This window comes from Talpa europaea, assembly GCF_964194135.1.
Source record: "Talpa europaea genome assembly, chromosome: 13".
NCBI classification, from domain to species: Eukaryota; Metazoa; Chordata; class Mammalia; order Eulipotyphla; family Talpidae; genus Talpa; species Talpa europaea.
In genome coordinates, this window is record NC_140080.1 from 82,368,439 (window position 1) to 82,388,757 (window position 20,319).

At 52.2% G+C, this 20,319-nt stretch overlaps 1 protein-coding gene across 1 annotated transcript in view; it reads left to right on the top strand.

Moving 5' to 3' along the window:
* Window positions 1-15,312, top strand: part of MAPK4 (mitogen-activated protein kinase 4) — a gene marked incomplete at its 3' end in the record, with an annotated part of 34,939 nt that extends 19,627 nt beyond the window's left edge. Inside the window, exons 2-5 of the mRNA XM_084252207.1 lie at window positions 6,712-6,856; window positions 8,154-8,315; window positions 11,546-11,747; window positions 14,616-15,312. Of these exons, the coding sequence (XP_084108333.1) occupies window positions 6,712-6,856; window positions 8,154-8,315; window positions 11,546-11,747; window positions 14,616-15,312 (1,206 nt within the window). The remainder of the gene's footprint in view (window positions 1-6,711; window positions 6,857-8,153; window positions 8,316-11,545; window positions 11,748-14,615) is intronic.
* Window positions 15,313-20,319: the final 5,007 nt, after the last annotated feature.

Here is a 20,319-nt window from a genome sequence, read left to right on the forward strand (position 1 = left end):
TTCATCGCATCTTGAGCGGAGCTGGAAACAGAAGCCTGAACTAACTGGGGGCCGTGAAAGTATCACCCTTCCAAAACCAGTGAGCCAGAGAATTTTAGGACACTGGCTCTCAAATATGGCTGCATGTTGGGGTTACCTAGGGAGATTTAAAAATGGCCAAGGAAATGCAAATCAAAACTACAATGAGATACCATCTTACACCAGTGAGAATGGCACAGATTAAAAAAACTACAACAAATGCTGGCGAGGATGCAGAGGAAAAGGAGCTCTCCTGCACTGCTGGTGGAAGCTGTGTGGAGATTCCTCAACCTGCTAAAGATGGAGCTTCCATATGACCCAGCATTTCCACTCCTAGGTATTTACCCAAAGGACACAGAATCATTAATTCCAAAGGGCACCTGTACCCCTATGTTTACAGCAGCACTATTTACAATAGCTAAGCTATGGAGACAACCCAAATGCCCAAAAATAGATGACTGGATCAAGAAGATGTGGCCCATATACACCATGGAATATTACTCAGCATTCAAAAAAGATAAACACATGCAATTTGCAGCAACATGGATGGAGCTGGAAGGGATCATGCTCAGCGAAATAAGCCAGAAAGAAAAAGAAAAATACTGGATGGTCTCACGCATAACAGGAATTTAGAAAACTTAAATAAGGGACCAGGAAAAAAACTAATTATAATAAAGAAAAAATCAAAATCAACAAGCACCTATAAACCAGAGACACACTGCGGGGGTGGAGGGGAGAAGGGATTAGGGTCAAAATAAGAGGGGTGGGAATTGTATGGGGACTATAACCAAGATGAAAATGCATACATTGTGCAAAAATGAAAAATGATGTAAAAAATATATAAAATAATTTTTAAAAAAATGGCCAATGCCTGGCTCCCACTCACAGAGACTCAGATGTAATTGGTTAGGCGGGTGGTCTGAGCATGGGGATTTTCTTAAGTTGCCCAGGAGCTTCTGATATGTAGCAGTTTTGTGACCTGCCTCTCCAGGGTGCCTCCAGATTTCTTGGTGCCAGAGTTAGCGAGACAAATGTCTATTTATGTCCTGGCAGTTAATGCATCTTCCTAAAAAGAGCCACTTGCTCACAGAGCAGCCCATTAAAAATTAATCACTGTGGCCCAGCAGGGCCTTTCACTTAAAGGATGGCCGTTGGTGTGGTGCCGTATCCTTGGACACTAGTGCCCCACAGAGGGAAACTTGGAGAGCGCCAGCTCAAACAGATGGGGAAACTGAGGCCAGAGCCTTCCTTTATTCATGTCTCTAACCATCCAACACCAGGTCCTGGCAAGGATGGTGGTAACAGTGCTGGTGATCCTGTTGCATCTCCTAACAAGCAAACCATTCTGCCATGACTTTGAACTGTAAAGGAATGCAGAGCTCCAGATTGGATCCCCTGAGGATAATATCCAAAGCTCTCATCTGTGAATGTGTGCTCTAGTTGAAATAGAAAACAACCTCATTTCAAGAAAGAGCTTTAAAAAAAAAAAAAGGGCCAACTCCATCACTTCCACTTTCCTGCTTTTTAAAAGAAAGAGGAAGTATATTTATGCTGAGTGAAATAAACCGGTCACAAGTCGACATGTACCATATGACTCACTTATGCCAGCAACCTGGAGTAGCAAATTCATTGAGACAGAAAGCAGAGGGTGGCTACTGGGGAGGGGTTGGGGTCCTGGGGACTTGTTTCATGGGTACAGCCTCCGTCTTGCAAGATGAAGAGTCTGGAGACAGATGTGGTGATGATTACACAACAATATGAATGTACTTAATGCCACTAAACTGTACACTTAAGATGGTGAATTTTATATTATGCCTATTTTATCACAATTAAAAATCTAACCATTCCACTGTATCCCCAAGTCTCATGTGGCCTGATTCAACCAACCACAGAGAAAACCCATACTGCACAGTCAGGCCTGTGGTGCTTATTCTGTCCTGAGCAAAGACAGACTTCTTTCCTTGGCATCACTGCCAGACAATGCCATGTAACAACTATTTGCATAGCATGCACATGGTACTAGAGGCGATCAGTAATCCAGCGATGATTTAAAGCTTGTGGGAGGCTGTGTGGAGGTTACATGCAATACTTTGCCATTCTGTATAAGGGACTTTGGATTAATATTCTCATGGCTCATGGGGGTGGGGCGCTTGGAACCAGTCCCCCTGGATACCAAGGGATGACAGTAAATTATTTTTTAAAAAGCTGTTCTATCATCATTTTTTAAAGTTAAAAGTGAACACATGGAATCTGTAGGCTATAGGAACTTAACTGAGCTTTTGGTTGATTTCCATGGAAACCAGGGACAAGTGGGTGGGTTTCACTGGACAGGATCCCCAGGAGCATGGGCTGGGGAAGAGGTAACCCTGGGGAAGGGGGCAGCATTAGCAGCATTTAGGCTGTCTGAAAATTTACTGAAAACCCAGCACAGCTCATTTAACTGTACTCTTTCTTCACCGTGTGTGTTTCAGCTGCATAAGTGGAATGTACCAATGACTTGCCCAAGATTGTGGAGTGTGCTGGGCTTTTAAGATTGTGTTCCTTCCCTCAGCTTGAGAGATTCCCTGCTGCGTATTTTCATGGAAATGAGTTTAATAGAATGAGCTTGGAGTCAGCAATGAGAAAGGCTATTTGGCTGTGGTGTTATTTCTTTTTTAAAAAGGCTTCTAAAATGCCTGATACAGATATTGGCACAGACAGGAATTATACCTTCAGAGGGAGAAGACTGCTGAGGGAGGCCATATTATTTCTGCTTAAACTGGGCCTCTGGGAGGGTGTTGCTTTTCTAAGTGAGCTTTTGATGAGTGTCTGTAACACAAAGAATTAACCCCTGTTATAGGTCAGGCTCCTGTTCAGGTGGAGAAAACTGCCTGGACTGTGAACAAGGCAAATCACAAACCTTCAGGACAGTGCAGGATAGTAAAGACCACCTTGGGCGTTGCTGGCGCAAGTGCGGTGCTGTGGCCTGCACACTGGCGTCACCTTGTTCCCTGGTGAAATGAAATCTGCATTAAATCAGTTGGGTGCTCCAGTCTTGGAGTGCATGCCAAGATTTATGATCCTGGGCTCTGAGGCACCTCCCAGGAGGGGAGGTGGTGTTGGCAGATCTCTCCATGAGGTGATCCAGTCTGTGCTTGGATGTGTCTGCCTGTCTGAGAGCCCAGTCCCCTCTTGGACAGCCCTGGTGGCTTTAGAGGGCTCTGTGGTGAAAGGCAGCTGAGCCTCCTATTTAGACGCAAGGTGCTGTGTTGCACCGCCTGGAGCTGCGTCCCACTTACGCCATTTAAGCCTGTGTGACCCTGGAGGGGTTGCTAACCCTTGCTGTGCCTCCATTTCCTTACTGGAAAATTACTATAATGAGAATTCCTACCTCACGGCGTTGTGAGGATGAAATGAGTTAATCAGCATAAGGTAGAGCAGTTTGAGTAGTCGGTGAGTGTGAGCCATCACCACAGGCACAGAATCCTGCTCCTTCTTTGGCTCTCCTCTGTGCCCAGAGCCTCCAAGAACAAGCTCAGTCCCCGTCCACCCGACAGCCTTGCAGAAGCCTGCAGGCAACTCTCAGAAGCCCAGTGCCCACGTTGTGCAGACTAAACATGCCTGGCCTTTCCCTTTCTCTGTGACATGCCGTTGACGCCAGGACACGTGCAGCAGGAGGGTTCCCGGGGACTTGCCCCTCCGCAAGATCGCAGCATCTACACAATAGCCCCACTTGCGCCGAAGGCTGAATGTCACTTCTCCATAGCCCGCTTTCCTTTGCCCTTGACCTAATTCCTCCAACTTTGGGCAGGGGTGCATCTGGGCATCCTACTCCCTTCCAAGGACACATGCTGCCCAGGGGCCTTCCCAAGGCCTTCCTGAGCCCACGAACCCCTGTTGTCCAGAGAACAGCAGCGTGTTTGCTGCCAGTCCAGCTTGCAAGCGTCTCCAGGCAGGAGTGACGAGGAGTGCAGAGCCTGCAATCACTTTGTTCCAGGCACACCCCACCCACTAGGAGGAATCAGCAGGGCTCCCCACAGATGCAGGCCTGCCCTGGACTAAGGAGAAAAGCAGAGAGGCAGGTGGCCCTTCCTCATCCCGGGCTCCCTACCACCCCTCCTTCCCCACTGGGCAACTCTCCAAACTCCTGTGTTCTTCCTGGGCTCCTCAAACTGGGAGCGGGTATAGGAACAAGCTCCTTCAAGATGAAGGTCAGAGGCCTCCACACCCGTAAATTTGGGTAGTTTGCACTTTTCACAAGCACTTTCCCTGATTCTGCTGCAGGGGGTTCTTCGGGACCACTGACTCACAACCCCTTCCCTTTGTCTGTATGCTCAGGCATCTCTCTGTCCCCTAAGCACATTCCTACCCCCCTGACTTCACTCACTCTGGCTTCCTAGCACCACCTCTACCTTGAATGTCCTCCAGTCCAGCTCTCTAAGGTGTCCCCTTCCATTAAGACCAACTCAGACCTCACCTCCATGAAGCCTTTGCCAACCCACCTCAGGACAAAATATCTCCCATCCACATTCTGTGCAAATTTCCCTGCCTGCTCCTGGCTGCTTACCGTCCACTGTGGCGCACGCAGGACGGTGGAGGTCAGCAGCGGACATACTCTAGTATGGCTGTGGGCTGGACACCCTCCACCACTCCCAGCCTTGTGACCTTGGGCAAGCCACGTTACTGCCGCTCGAAGAGCCTGCACACAAAGGCTGATGGAAGGATGCCTGAGTGGATTCATGGGAAGTGTGAACACAGTGCCCAGCACAGAGCAAACCCTGCATAAGTACTGATCGTAATCATCGTTGCATAGTGAACATTTCATCTCTAACCTTGTTACTTGCTCTTTGAAGATCTTATCCATCCTCCTTTTTGTCACATAGAGGAGACATGTGTTGGGCTTTGGGATACAAGCCAGATACTTCTGATCCAGACAGTGAGCCTGTCTGAGCCCCGCCAACCCTGGCCTAGAACAGCCATTTAGTGGGAGGCAAGAAACAACCCTTCCCACTCTGTCATCTCCCCACCAAAACCCCCGCACCAACACCCCCAATAACACCAGCACCAACACACCTCCACCAATGCCAATAACACAAGCACTAACACCACCGCATCCCCCAACACCCCCAACAACATTGACAATAACAACAATATCCCCACCAAGGCCACCATTACCGCACCCCCAACAACAACCCCCAGCAACACCCATACCACCACCAACAACAGGAGCACAGGGCTACAGCTGACTGGACTTTAAATGTTGTCTGCATTTAAATTCACCCCATCCCTGCGAGGGTCCAGGAGCACATTGCCAGTAAAGGGTGAGTAGAAGGTTTATGGAGTCACACCTTCTCCCCAACCTCCTGACTCCCAGACACAAACAACCAGACTCAGGATGGGCAGAGTCATGGAGAGGGCAGGCCGAATACTACTGGACCTCCCCGACCCCCAGGTGCCAGCCGCTGGAGCGGCCATGAGTGCCCCACTCTGGGGTGAGTCTGAACAAGGCTTCTCTGAGCTCCCTGGCAGAGAGCCGGGCTGAGTGTGGGCTCCCCTGCTCCCTCTGCAAAGAGAACGCACAGAGCTTTCATTATACTTTCTTCCCTCTGCATTTGGGGTCCCCTAATAATCCTCTTCCTGGGGCAGCTGCTGCTAGATTATTTCCCAAACACCTTGGAAGCTTTCAAAGTTGGCTGTACCTGAATCTGAAAGGTAACAAAATGGGTTGGAGCAACGGCTGAACAAGGCCTGAAGGCGCCTACTATAAGGTCTAGACAGGAAACCATAGTAAATGCCTCCCAGGGGTGCCTCTGGACCCACCTGAATAGGAACACCACAGGACAGGGGGCAGCGGCACAGGGACACTCGGGGAGGGGCAACTCCACTCTCCTCTTGCGCAGAGTGTGGCCCCGGGGAGCTGCGGTGCCCGTGTCCTCAGAGCAGAGAGCCTTACACGGGGCCTGCCATCCTGCAGACAGCTTGCCCTGCCCATGCCCGCTCACCCGCCCACCCCTACTGTCTACCTGACAGTCCGCCAACCTCACCCCAGCCTCCACCATATGCTACAGCGAGGGATTCCATCCCAGAGCACAAATCATTGAACAGTAGCTGGAATCAGCTAAAGCATTGATCTCCCAAAAAGAATCCTCCAGGCCAACCAAAGCTGTGTCCACTCTGTCATGACGACTGCTTCCCTGGACCCCTGACCTGCACTCATTAGGAAGCCGGGCTTACCTGTTCTTAGCACAGGCTCGGAGCCTGGCATCCAGCATTCATTCACCTCACCAGCACCGGCACAACTGGCTAGTTGCAAATGTACAGCTATTTCTGCAATGCGGTCACTGGATAAATGCAGGTCCAGTGTCTCGTCATTACTCTGTTGGTGGAGGTGATGAGCTTGGGTTTGACTCCTAGTTACCCACCTTCTTACTACCGCCAGTGGAGTGGGAAAGCATTCCTTCAAAAATAGTGGATCCTTGAATCCTTTATCTCTTTCTATACAGAATTCCCAGACCTCATAAGATTCCCCCACCAGAGCCTTTGAGCTCCACAACCCTCTCTAGCCTCTCTAGCCAGACCGCTGTTATGCGCCTGCATGATCAACGGGTACGGTGAAAGGGGTCCAGAAGGGGGCTCTGTCTCCGCGTGAAGAGGCACGGGAGGGAGGCGCTCTGCAGATGGCTGCTCATCAGAACCAGGGGTTCTGTCTTCCAGGGTTATCTGTCTGAAGGCTTGGTAACAAAGTGGTACCGCTCACCGCGCCTGCTCCTGTCCCCTAACAACTACACCAAAGCCATCGACATGTGGGCCGCTGGCTGCATCCTGGCGGAGATGCTGACAGGCAGGATGCTCTTTGCAGGTGAGTGGCTGTCACGCCGTCCTCCTTCTCCGCTGATGTTCTGTGCAAGGGGAGGGCTGGGCGCAGAGACGCTTGCTAACCGCGAAGCGTGCTCGTCTTTCCCTCGAAATTACTCCTGTGCTTTCACAGCACCACTTGGAAGCCCTTTATTATCATCTCTTGGAAAATACTGGCAAGGCTAAGAGTAGCCTTTGGAGCACAGAACCCAAAAATCAAGTCACCCCTTGCATTCCAACACATGCATCATTGCAAACGCCCACCCCACATTTTCAGCCTCTTCCTTCTCTCTCCCTGCTGCTGGGGGCAGTTAGTCCTGTGCTCAGTTGGAAAGGGGACCTTTCAAGGGGCTCCCATAGTCCTGGAACGCCCCTCCAAGAGCCCAGTGCAGGGAGAGGTGAAAGGGACCTTGGTGAAAGGGACCCGGGGGACACGCTCTAAGACTGGAACCCTGGGGGCACCAGAGGGAAGGGGAGAGCAGGCGGGATAGCTGGGTGAGTCCGGGCACGTCTGGACGAAGGAGTGAGTCGGACGAGAACTTAACCTGGTCATGGCAGCTGCCAGGGAAGATGGAGGTAATGAGGCTGGGAAAGCGCGGAGGTCAGCCTAACAGCAGCGGGGTGAGAGCGCTGCTTCCACCCAGCCTCTGGCATGATACTTGGCAGGGAGAAGCCGCGCAGTGAAGAACTGTTGAGAATGAATGCATGAATGAATGAATGAATGAATGAATGAATGCCTCTCTCCACGCTGCGCTGCCATGCTGCTCCCGCAGACCTGGCATATCCATCCTGCTGCCTCTGCCAGAAGGCGCACAGAGGCAGTGTGCTCAAGACACCCCAGACCCAACTTGTCAGTCCTGACTTTTCCCTCCTAATTGGAATCTTCCTAATTTGGAATCACAAAGTAAGGCTCTTCCTGCCCCTCAGAACACTTCCTTCCCAGCCTGGTAAAGAACGTGCAGAGGGCACATGGGAGAAGCGCTTGGAAAGTCTGAGTCTCAGGCTGTTCCCATTACTTTAGTGATCACTTTAATCTACGTCACGCTGGTCCAAGCCCGAGGCAGAGACACTGACAAAGCCAAGCCCCAGAGATGGCAGGCAACCTGCCCACAGTCACACAGTGAGTGAGTGGCAAAGTGAAACCAGAAAACTGGTCCCCTGACTCCCAGCCCAGGGTGTCCCCGCTGTGCTGTGTCTTTGTCTCGGTCACCCTTCCCAGGCCTCCTGATGCTACTGTCAGGCCTTCGCACACCCCAGTCACTTGGGCAACACACTAAACCATCTGGCGTCTGCCTTCCTAGGGGCTCACGAGCTGGAGCAGATGCAGCTCATCCTCGAGACCATCCCTGTGATCCGGGAGGAGGACAAGGACGAGCTGCTCAGGGTGATGCCGTCCTTCGTCAGCAGCACCTGGGAGGTGAAGAGGCCACTGCGCAAGCTGCTCCCCGAAGTGAACAGCGAAGGTACCCGAGCCTGCGAGGCAGGCCAGCACCCGGAGCTGGCCCTTGGCTTCACCTCTGCTGTGCGGGGGAGGGGCAGGCGAGCTCCGTAGGCCACCTCCTTTCAAAAGGACCAAGCACCAGGCGTCGTCCCTCAACACATTTGCCCTGGTTACCGCCAGGCCTCTGGAGTCTGCCCATCAGAGAGCCCTCAGGGCGGTCCTTATTGGCCCCCATATTCTAGCCCCCAGTTTTGCTTCCTTTTCCCTATCATCTTCCTCCCTGTCCTCCTTTGCCTTCCTTTACTTTTTGGCCCTTGGCGGGCCTGGTGTAGATAGAGGATGGGAGCTTTGTCGTGCAAAGCCAGATTCAGCTTCTGTGACCAGTTCCACCTGGCTGGCTGTTTGGCTGTGAACACAGTTCCTGCCTTCCCTCTGCCTCAGTTTCCCTAACTATATGATGGGTGTAGTAACACATGTCATTGTGAGGAGTAAGTAAAACAGAACTAACCTTGGCCTGGGATTGTTGCTCCTTCATCTTAGGTGGTATCTGCTCCCCAGGCCGCCTACCTCCCAGAAACTTCCTTAGGAAACAAATCCATGTGGTCAAATTTAGGTTCAACCAAATTCTCGATGGCGCCAAAAAGGTTTGTTATTTAAGAAAGAAGCAAGACATTTCTTTCTCGCTCATCTGACCATCCCAAAGCAGACAGTCACCTGACAAGGGTGGCCTGCTCTGCAAGGCTGTGTGGGGGCCAAGCCCCTTCAGTCTGTTCTGCCATCTTAGGGTGTTGTCCTCACCCCCTGGAGGAAGGTGGGGGAGGAGCACAGGGCCCCTTGCCCTTAAGGTCATGAGCCAGAATTCGTGTATCTCTTTCTGCTCCCTGTTGGCCAGAACCTGGTCATGCACCCCCACCATGCTGCAGAGAGGCTGTGAAATGACCATTTATCCCAGGCCTTTGACCCCAGAACCCCTGGGCACCAGAGGAGTCCAGCTTGGAATCCACTGGGCCACAGGAAGGTGATGAGGTTACACAGAAACCTCATTGTATTAGAAATGCCTTAAAAACAACCGAGGAGGTTGAGCCCAGAGAAAAGGACTTGGGGGTCGGGGGTGTAAGGTGATTTTATGAGTTAAAATAAAGCTAGTACTGTGGCAGAAAAACTTGGAATCTCCAGGCTTACCCCACTAGCAGTGTACTCACTCCTCAAGTCCCAACAAAATGGGGTAACCTGGGGGATCTGCCCTGGGCTCTGGGTGTCAGAGGGTCTGCCATCTTCAACACATAGCTTTCAGGGTCCCCCTGGGCACCAACTGGCAACCAAGCCAGGGGAAGAGAGCAGAGGCCCTTACAGGAGGATTTTATGGGTCAGGCCTGGAAGTGGGGTACACACATCACTTCCACCCCCACTTCCACTGGCACCAGTCACACAGCCACATCTAAGTGCAAGAGAGGCTGGGGGATGTTGGTGCCAGCAGACAGAGGCTTGCAGGGACATGACAGCTGCCTGGGACATGACAGCGGCAATCATGGAGAAGGGAGAACAGGCTGAGTGGGGGGCCCAGAGGGTAGAGCCCGGCTCGGCTGGAGGACATTCTTATCCTTATTGGGGTCAGGGCCCCTGGGTATTGGCTCTTTCCAACTTCCAGTTTCACTGGGTCATTTCTTTTTTTTTTTAAAGATTTATTTTATTTATTTATACAAGCACTGGGTACAGTCAGAAGCACGGGAGGGTGAGAGAATTCACCAGAGCCAGAGCGGGGAGCAGAGCAGGCAGAAGGCGGCCCGCCAGTGTTTAGAGCTCTAATGCTCTCGTTCCCTTGTCAGCGGGTTCAGTATACTAGGTGGGGCTGATGGGGGGGGGGGGCCAGGCCCGAGGAGGGAAAGGCTTGGCAGCCATGCAGAGCTCCCCCCCGCACCAGAGTGCTCCCCAGTCCTGGGATCTGGGAGGCTGAAACTCTTTCAAGTCTGCAGCCCAGAAGCACCCTCTAAGCTCCCGGAGCTTTGGGGGATGATCAGAGCAACTCTACTCAACTGATCTTTCTGTCTAAGATTACGAAGCATCACCGTGTCCTCCTGGGAGGCACTGACCTTCAAAATCCATTGATTTCTTGAATCATTGATGAATTTTTTTGCAAAGAGATCCAGGGCGCTGTGAGGAGCAAGGAAATGGTGTGTGCTGGGTTTTACCCAGAGTCCCTCCGAGGAGAAAGTCAGCTGCATGGGGCTGTCCAGGATTAGTCAAGTCACGATTTAAAAGAGGAGCCCCCTTTATTACTGAGAAGTAATAAAAATCTCCAGGCTGGACCTTGCCCTGAAATAACCCAAGGCTGAGCTCAAAGGGTGCTCCCACCCCTCCTCAGGAAAAGGGCACCGTTACCTGTTGGCAGAACTGCTGTCCAGCTAGCACATTTCCATAAAACCCGACTGCAGCTGAAGTCTTGACGTGCTTTCCTGCTGCTTAGCACAGAGCCACTGCCCAAGGCCTCCAGGTGTCCCTTCCCATCCCCAGGACCTAGCTGCCCAGGACTGCCCACTTAGCCACTAAGTGGTCACTGCCCCACACAGCAGGGGAGCACAGCCTGTTTGGTATTTTGAATAACAAGCCTGCCTGCCTTTGTTTGTCAAACTTTCGGGGACCAAGGATGATAGGAGAGCCCTGGGCTGTCAGGCCCTGCCCCACACCCTCACCTCCGGGGGGTTCTCACTGAGTCTTCTTACTGCCAGCACCTGGAAGGACAGATTCCCCTGCCCACCCCAGCAGCACTCAATTGATGACGAATGGGGGTGAGTGTGGAGACATCCCAGGTTCCCTCCCACCAAGTGGAACCACCTCTAGTGTTTGCCCCACACTGTCTCCTGGGGAACCCCAATGGACTGAACCCCAGGTACCCACAAGAGGAGCCAGCTCATTGGCACATTTTCTGGAGGCTTCTTCCCCACTCCCCTACCTGTGCTTCCTGGGGTCACTGCCACATAAACCACCTACACCCCAATCCTTGTTCTGGAGAAATCCAACCTACAGTAGAGTAACCCATAGCAACCTCTGGGCCTCTGCTCACTTGTGAAGTCAAGAGGCAGTCGCTGCTCTGCACTTGTCACTGGATTGCAGTGAGTGTTATGAGAGAGAAACGGCTATGACCCTTTGTCAGACAGAGAAGTACAAACACCTGGGAATGTCACTGTGCAGGGAGACGTGTTCTCAGCTTGGCAGGGGCAACAAATGACCTTCCTGTCTGCTCTGCTCCCACAGCCATTGACTTTCTGGAGAAAATCCTGACCTTTAACCCCATGGATCGTCTGACAGCTGAGATGGCGCTGCAGCACCCCTACATGAGCCCTTACTCCTGCCCCGAGGACGAGCCCACCTCGCAGCACCCCTTCCGCATTGAGGATGAGATTGACGACATCCTGCTGATGGCCGCCAACCAGAGCCAGCTCTCCAACTGGGACAGGTGTGGCTTCAGGGGCACCCAGCCCTGCCATCCAGAGCCCACATGCTTGTCCTTCCACTTCTGTGCTGCCTCAGATCCTCCATGCCCCTTCCCTCTGTCTCTGGGCACAATCCACAACTTAGCTCCCTGCCTGTCTCTCTCCTATCCCCACGCACTCGCAGTATGACCAGCCATGTCTTGCACGTGTGGGTCCTTTGTGCAATCCAGCCTCCACCAGGCTTCCTCCCCACCTGAGTGTACTGAACACAGACTATGCAATGTTGGAAAAACATTTAATGAGGACCTACTGCAGGAGTGCTGTTCTAGCAGGCTGGGAATTTGCCCTTGAAAAATAAATTGCAGCAATGCAAAGCAAGAAAACAATGCAGAATTTACCACAACACAATACTCTGCTATGATTCTCATCATTTGTACCTCCTGAGAGTGCTGTTAAAGGAGGAGCCATTATTAGTATCACTACTACTATTACTATTGCCACTCACATGAGGAAGCTACAGCTCAGAGAGGTTAGAGATGGGCAGTGGGTCACACAGCTAACACCCAGCCCATGTGGATCCTTCCCTGATCTGTATCCACATCACATACTGCTGAACAATCAAAACACTCATTTCTGCTAAACTGGGCTCAAGCCCAACAGTGTCCCTGGAAGTTACTACCAGTGGATCAGAGTTGGATAAAGATATGCTTTTTTAACAATATCCATGTAGGCACATAATTCGGTCCCTTCCTGCTTTGATGTTCGTAGATCAGACAGCTAAACATTTGGACAGCACCATCTGCTAATCCTTGGAGGGGAGGCTGATAGCTGCTCAGTTTAGAAATAGGAGTCAAGGACTTAGCAACTAGGGTTCTCAGGGGCATAAGTGGGAGCCCCGCTGTTGTGGGAATGTGACAGCCAGTTACATAAGTGACAGATGAGCAATTTCTCCTTTTTAGTCATATGACAGATGATGGGCTTCAGATTAATGAAGCACCAAAGGAGGAGGGCCAGTGCATTGTGGCTATTTTTGGACTGGTTTGTTGGTTTGTTGTCGATTGTGGTTATCAAGAGTTGTCAGCAAATAATTCAAAAAAGATAAACACATGCAATTTGCAGCAACATGGATGGCGCTGGAAGGGATCATGCTCAGCGAAATAAGCCAGAAAGAAAAAGAAAAATACCGGATGGTCTCACTCATAGCAGGAATCTAGAAACTTAAATAAGGGACCAGGAAAATGAATAACTATAAGAAAGTGAAAATCAAAATCAACAAAAAACTATAAACCAGAGACACTTTTTGGGGGGTGGGGGGCGGGAGGGGAGGGATTGGGGTCAGAATGGGGGGGTTGCAATTGTATGGGGAATATAAAAATAAAATTTATTATAAAAAAAAAAGATATAGCACATCCTTAAAAAAAAAAAAAAGAGTTGTCAGCAAATAGAGATTAATGAAACTCTCTTCTGCTTGCTCCTTGCTCAGTCTGCCCTCGACTGTGGTTCCCTGCAGCCTCTCCCCATCCATTCCACAGCATTTGGGGGTACAGAGCATTAGCTCAGCAAAGTCCATCCTGTGCTTACTAAGGCTGTGGCATAGGATTGGTGCCATGAAGAACCATGGCAGGGGTTCTTTGGTTGCTGCCCAGCAACTCTGACCACTTCCAAACCTGGCACAAGTCCACCCCTGCCCTTCCCCATCACACCTGCACAGGGAGGATGACAGGGGTGATGACAAACCTCTGTTGCTTTGGGCAAACTGCTCAACCCCTAAACACCAGTATCCTCTTTTGTACTACAAACTCACACAATTGCTATCAAGGTGGTGTGTGGCATCAAAGGTTAAGTCTCAGCAGTTTCGAGGACCCTCATGGGAAGAGACAGAGTTCACCTCTTGGAGTGACCCCTGCTCTGGGAAGGCAGCAGTGCCCACCTTACAACCACATTATAGAACTGCCGCTGGCCACCTGCCCCTTCACAGCCAAACCTGCCTGTCCTTGCTGTGTCAGTTTCCATGTGTGAGCACCGGGCCTGCTGTTCTGGGAACAGCTGACTGCTGCGCCTCTGTGCTCCCTGTGTCCCTGTCAGTGGTTCTGCAGGAAGCACCTGGCACAGGACGGAGCGCTCACCCTGAGTTGACAGCTACCCACTTGCCCTTCTTGCTCTTTGCTACCTGACTTCATCCTCCGAGGCTGCAGGACAGTTGACTGAAAGCATAATTCCAAGGACCTCTGGTCTCTACTGAAGGGGTCATCTCCCTCCCGCCCAGACCTCAGGCCCCGACCTGTTGAATCAGAATTGGGGGTGTGGGGCAGGCGTGGAATTTTATTTTTAACTCCCCCAGGTGATTCTAACCTGAGGCAGAGCTGAGAAGCATTCATTAGGGCCTTGCTCCTCAAAATGTGGGCTAAGGACCAGCAGCATCAACATCACCTGCGAGCCTGTTACAAATGCAAAGTCCCACACCCCATCTCAGATCTCCTGGATCAAGATCTGCTTTTTAGTAAGATCCATATTGTAGCAAGACACCCCCACCCCCAGGTGATTTGTGTGTACATCAAAGTTTGAGGAGCTCTGCATAGGTGCGCCTTAGAAAGTAAGTTCCACCAGGGCAGAGATTTTGTTGCTTAGTTCATTGTTGTGTTGGGTGATGCCTAGAAAAGTGCTGGGCACATAGTAAGCGCACAAGAAACGTGTGTAGGGTATTGAGTGAATGCTAAGAGACACAAGGGTTAATCCAACCAGTCCCTGTTAATCCAAGGGTTAATCCAACCACCTGTCCCTGCACCTCCACCACCCCTTCTGGGTGGCAGACGGGGTGAGGGGGCTTAGCTCACTCTGCGAAGCCACTGGGCTTGGGAAATCCAATCTCCCTTACGTCTGTCCCCTTGCAGGTACCCGGTGAGCCTGTCGTCGGACCTAGAGTGGCGACCTGATCGGTGCCAGGACGTGAGCGAGGTGCAGCGCGACCCGCGCGCGGGCTCCGCGCCCCTGGCCGAGGACGTGCAGGTGGACCCGGGCAAGGACTCGCAGAGCAGCTCCGAGCGCTTCTTGGAGCAGTCACACTCGTCCATGGAGCGCGCCTTCGAGGCCGACTACGGGCGCTCCTGCGACTACAAGGTGGGGTCGCCCTCCTACCTGGACAAGCTGCTGTGGCGCGACAACAAGCCTCACCACTACTCGGAGCCCAAGCTCATCCTGGACCTGTCGCACTGGAAGCAGGCGGCCGGCGCGCCCCCCAGCGCCGCGGTGGCGGCCGAGCCCGGCGCGCGCGAGGAGGAGCCGGCCAGCCTCTTCCTAGAGATCGCGCAGTGGGTCAAGAGCACGCAGGGCGGCCCGGAGCGCGCCAGCCCGCCCCCGGACGGCCCGGAGCACCGCCTGTCAGCCTCTCCGCCCGGCCGCCTGGCCCCCATCGACGGGGGCGCCAGCCCCCAGTTCGACCTGGACGTGTTCATCTCCCGCGCCCTGAAACTGTGCACCAAGCCCGAAGACCTGCCGGACAATAAACTGGGCGACCTCAACGGCGCGTGCATCACTGAGCACCCTGGCGATCTCGTGCAGACTGAGGCCTTTTCCAAAGAGAGGTGGTGAGGGTGGAGGGGTGCCGAGTGGAAGGTCATCCGCGAAAAACGGGGCCTGACAGGAGGGGCCACCTGTCCCTGCGCCTCCACCACCCCTTCAGCCCTTCTCTGCTGCCTTGGCGCTAGCAGAACACAGGAAGGATCCGAGGAGCGAGAGGAATGTCCATTTCTTAAACTGCCTTAATAACTAGCCTTTAACCTCTGGGAGAGGGTCTGAACAGGAGCCTAGTTGGGGACTGGTCACTTTCCCAGCAAAGAGGAGGTTCGTGATGGGTGGTGCCCAGGGAAGAAATGAGTCTTAGACTGCAGTGCCCTCCCTGCAGGGGTGTCTGGGTGCAGAGGAATCTTGCAGGCATAGTGTTGAAATGCCCTGGCCCACCCAGCCTCCACTGAGACATAAGGAAGGTCAGTGAGGGCCAGGGATGCAAATAAGACTCTTAATCAGCATGGGCCAGCCTTGAACTCTAGCCTCAGGGCCCCAAGGCCACTGTCTGTCCACTACCTAAAGTCTTCCCCTGGTGGTTCTGGCACAACACTTGGTCTAAGAACGTTTCTTCCCCGTCCATTACCGTCTGACCCATTCGATGTCTTGAAGTTCAGAGCACTTGGAAACAGCCGGTTTCCTTCCCCCTAGTCACCAAGCCTGTTTCCCCCCCAAACCCCACCCCCCAACCGGACTCCGGACTTCTTGGTTTCAGATCTGACCAGTTTGGGATCGTGGGTAAAACAGCTCATTCTCCCAGGCCCATGCGCATACCTCCTCCAGAATAATGCCCTATGCACTTTCCTGATGCCCCCACTGATGGAGACACAGCCTGCGTTCCCCAGGGGACTTTGTGCACTGGAGAGTTTGAAGACAGCAACCCCAAGAATGCCTTCAACCCGCCCCATCCCCACCCACAGCTCCTCTTCAAGCCCACCTCAGGAACACTCCCACAGGTGCTGCCACCGCAGAGCAAGTGTGTCAGAAGAGAAGATCTCCCCCTGGGACCCATCACATGCCACTGATGCCGCCCTGGCCCTTGACCGTCCATGTAGCCCTGGCCAGGAGCGGGCACTAAAGCAAAGCCTTGCAAGTGTGACCTAGGGACCAAGAATCCAGAAAGGCTGGAAGGTCTTGCGAAGTGGGGAGCCAATAGTGAGGGCCTTTAGGAATCAGACACCAGCATGGGGACCCCACAACAAAGGAGGGGACTCAGAGCAGCCATGCCCCTTCATAGTTTAGGCCAGCAGGAGCTTGAAGCATGCAAACCCAGAGGTGCCCTCACACACAGCCCCGGGGTGGTGTGGGCGCCCAGCAGGCTCTCTCTGAAAGCAAAATCCAGTCCCCTGAAATACTTTGCCCTTTCTGCCACCTGTGTTAAGCTGTTCTCCCAACACCCCCAGAGGTCCTCCCAGAAAGTCAGTCCAGTTTGTAAGCAGGGGATTCGCCAGGCTTGGACCTGGGCTGTGTTCATCCTCACCTCAACAGCACCTTAAACCTAATCCGCTAACTAGGATTTGTACATTGAAACTTGCAACACATTAGAAACTTATTTAAAAACAACTAATCACACTGATCAGTTTTTCAATGGAAAAATATGTAAATATAAAGCGTTTGGGTTTTTTTTAATTGAAGAAAAGGAAATATGTACCCCGCTCCTCATGTGCCATTGTCCTCGGAGGGCGGCTTTACTTTTGTGGTAAAGGAACAAGCTGCTGACCTTGACCGGGAGGTCATGTATAATTGTTATTGCAGAGGAATTGTTATTACTACTCACGTTTAAAAAAAAAAAATCTATTAAACTTGATCAGGACCGGCCAAATAAAGTTTTATTGGAACATAGATTCATGTATTCATTTCAGTATTATGCGTTACCTGATCTTGTCTCTGGCAATTGATTCATCACAGCCTGGCTGGCTTCTCCCTGCTTCTAGAGGCCAGTGTTTGAGGGATTACAGTCCAGAGGAAAGAGGGTCAAGCAGGGGACACGCTACACCAACTGGTCATCAGGGAAGTAGCTGCAGAAGCACCTGGATAGGCCTGGTGTCCATACTGTAGATTTCAGACCAGACCTTAGACCCAATTCCAACCTGACCAAGGCTGGCCCTTCCCTGCATTCCCGGCATCATGCATTTTGGGAAAATCAACCAGAACAAAATACCTGCCTGAGCCACACCTCCCAGATACCTGAGGTTCATTCACTCTTTGTAACACCTAAGTCAAAGTAGTCACCTTAATTTCATGCACTATTCAGCAATTATAAATAAAGGCAATAGAGAGTGTTTTAATTTTTTGTTTGAGTTTATTTCCCTGAAAGGTCTTTTGATTAAAAACACTTTCTACTTTGGTGTAGGGAAAATGATTTAATCAGGCTTTTTGTGCCACTGGCCTCTGTGGCTATCACTTGCTGCCTTAATAGTGTTAGTGCAGGGCCTCCCCGGTGGCGCAATGGTTGAGCGCTGGGTTGCGAAGCTGCCCGCGGCCTCTGCGGAGCCGGTTCAATCCCTGGCTGCTCCCCGGCCATCGGAGGAGGGTCCCACATGGCGCGCAGACCTCTCCTGCCGCCCGCTGCTCCCCTCAGCAGTGTACTTCGGTCCTTCTGCCTGCTCTGCTCCCCGCTCTGGCTCTGGTGAATTCTCTCACCCTCCCATGCTTCTGACTGTACCCAGTGCTTAAACAAACAAACAAATAAATAAATAAAATACGTGCCTCTTAAAAAAAAAAAATAGTGTTAGTGCAGAAGGCGCTTGGGAGCGTGGGTATGGGGCGTGCGTGCCTGATTATGGACACCTGGAGTATGGGTGTGCAACGCATGTGCAAGTGTGCACACCTGAGCCTAGAGTCAGGCTAAAAGCCACGGCAGTGGCAGCAATGACGACAAGCGGCTTGACTACAGAAAAGGTGAGACCCTTTTTGACAGAGCAGAGGATGCCAGAGAGCCCAGAGAAAGAGCCCAAAAATTTAATGGGGGTTGGGGGGGACTTGCCAGGCTCCCCAGCCCCCTGGCCTTCCTGCCCGCCCTGTGCCTGGTTGCTCCATTGCATTTGGAAATGCATCTGGGTCAGAAGGAGCATGCTGTTAAGACAGGATTCCCTCCAGGGTTCCCTCCGAAGGGCCAGCGGAGAGTAACTGTCTCCCTGTTGGGGAACATGAGTGAAAAGTGACTGGAGCAGGGCTGTGGAGGCAGGAGGGGGCAGAGGGCAGGTTGGGGGGGGAGGGTGGATTGCGGGGGCTGGGGTGAGGTGATACCAGAGAGGCCTGAAGGCCCAGCTGCTAGAATATGGGAAGTGGGGTTTGGGGCAGCAGTGGAGACACTTCCAACAGCAAACAACTAAGGGGGGGAGCGAGAGGAGCGAAGGCAGCTCCCTCACTCATTTGTCTCTGTCTCCTGTTGATACCGTAATTTGAGGTTTTCAGGCCTAGTCTCCCAGGCAGGAATGGATCCCAGGCTGCAGGGGCAGCGCTGAGTTCCCACCACTAGGCCACGACAGGTTGGTGTCCAGCAAAGCTGCAACAGGAACTTGCTGACTCTCAGGCAAGCAAGTAAAAAGAGGCAAATTTATTTAGAGATTAGGAAAAGTTTATTGAGAAAAGGAACAGAAACAAAATGGGAATCCAGGCCCACGGACCAGGCCAGGGAGGGGCAGGGAAGCCCGCAAGTCATGCCTCGGGGAGTATATACCTTCTTTCCCTAGTTATTCTAAAGCCCCTTCAAGTCTCTTTGTGATGGGTTAGTTCTCAGTGGTCTCACTCGCCCTGTCTTAGAGTCTCTGTGCCCAGAATTACATCTTGCATCTCAGTACTTAACTTTTTTATTACCCTTATCTAGGAATGTCCTGTTACCTTAGTGGAGTGGGGGGGGGGGTGTTTGATTAATACCCTTTGGAATTTGTCGCCCTTGTCTCTGGAGTCTTCCTTATTCCCCTGAGGCTTTTTCTTATTCTATTCTGACCCTAGAATCTATCCGCTTGCCTGACACTAGAGGTGTGAGTTTTCCACACCAAACAATACTCTAGGCCTCTGGACACGGTGTTCTGCAGGTGATCGTTGACACTAACTCCCCGGAGGTAGCACAGACCCCAGAGGCGCAGTGTTCCCACTTTAGATGCCAACTTCAAGCCATGGGGCCCGGGCTAGCCACATATCTGCCTGATTTGGCTACAAATCAGGGTTGTCATAACCCCGTCCTCAGGTGCAACAATTTGCTATGATGACTCAACCCAGGGAAACACTTTAATAACTAGTTTATTAGGAGGGATTTTGTAAAGGCAAATGATGAATAGCCAAATGAAGAGGTACAGAGGGAGGTTCCAGAAGGGGTCCAAGTGCAGGCACTTCTGTCACTATGGAGTTTAGGGTGTGCCACCCACGGTACATGGGTGTATCCCCAAACTCTCTAAACCCATCCTTAAGGTTCTTATGGAGATTCCATTATGCAGGCACAAGTGATTAAATCATTTGCCATTGGCAACTGATTCAACCTCCAACACTCTCCCCTCCCTGGAGCAGGGAGTGGGCTGGAAGTTACAACCCCCCACCTCCCAGCACCTGGTTGGTTTCTCTGGCAACCAGCCCCCATCCAGAAGTTATCTAGGCGCCTGTAAGGGCAGGAATGGACCACTGAGCAGGTTTTCTGATCCAGCAGACCGGGTAAAGGAGGAGTCAGAGTCCTCAGTGGTTTTTGCAGGTCTTTTATTGGGGTTCACCAGGCATATGGCAGGCAGGGGTGCTGGGGGGCCGGGAGGCTGGCAGGCCTCCCAGCCCCTAGCAAATCCTCACTCTATCTGGGCTCTCTGGCGTTCTCTGCTTCTGCTGCTGCTTCTCTGCTTCTCTCTTGGCTTCTCTTTCGGCTTCTGCTGCTGCTGGCGTCCCCGTGACGCCGCCCTTAAAAGCCCAGTCTTAGCCCAGGTGAATCCCATCTACCTATGCCCACACCCTACTCCAGGTGCCCGCCATCAGGCATGCATTCAGGACTGCAAGGATCCATCATCTATCCTGATGGCGGGAGGGCAGAAAAGCCTGACATTTTTTCCT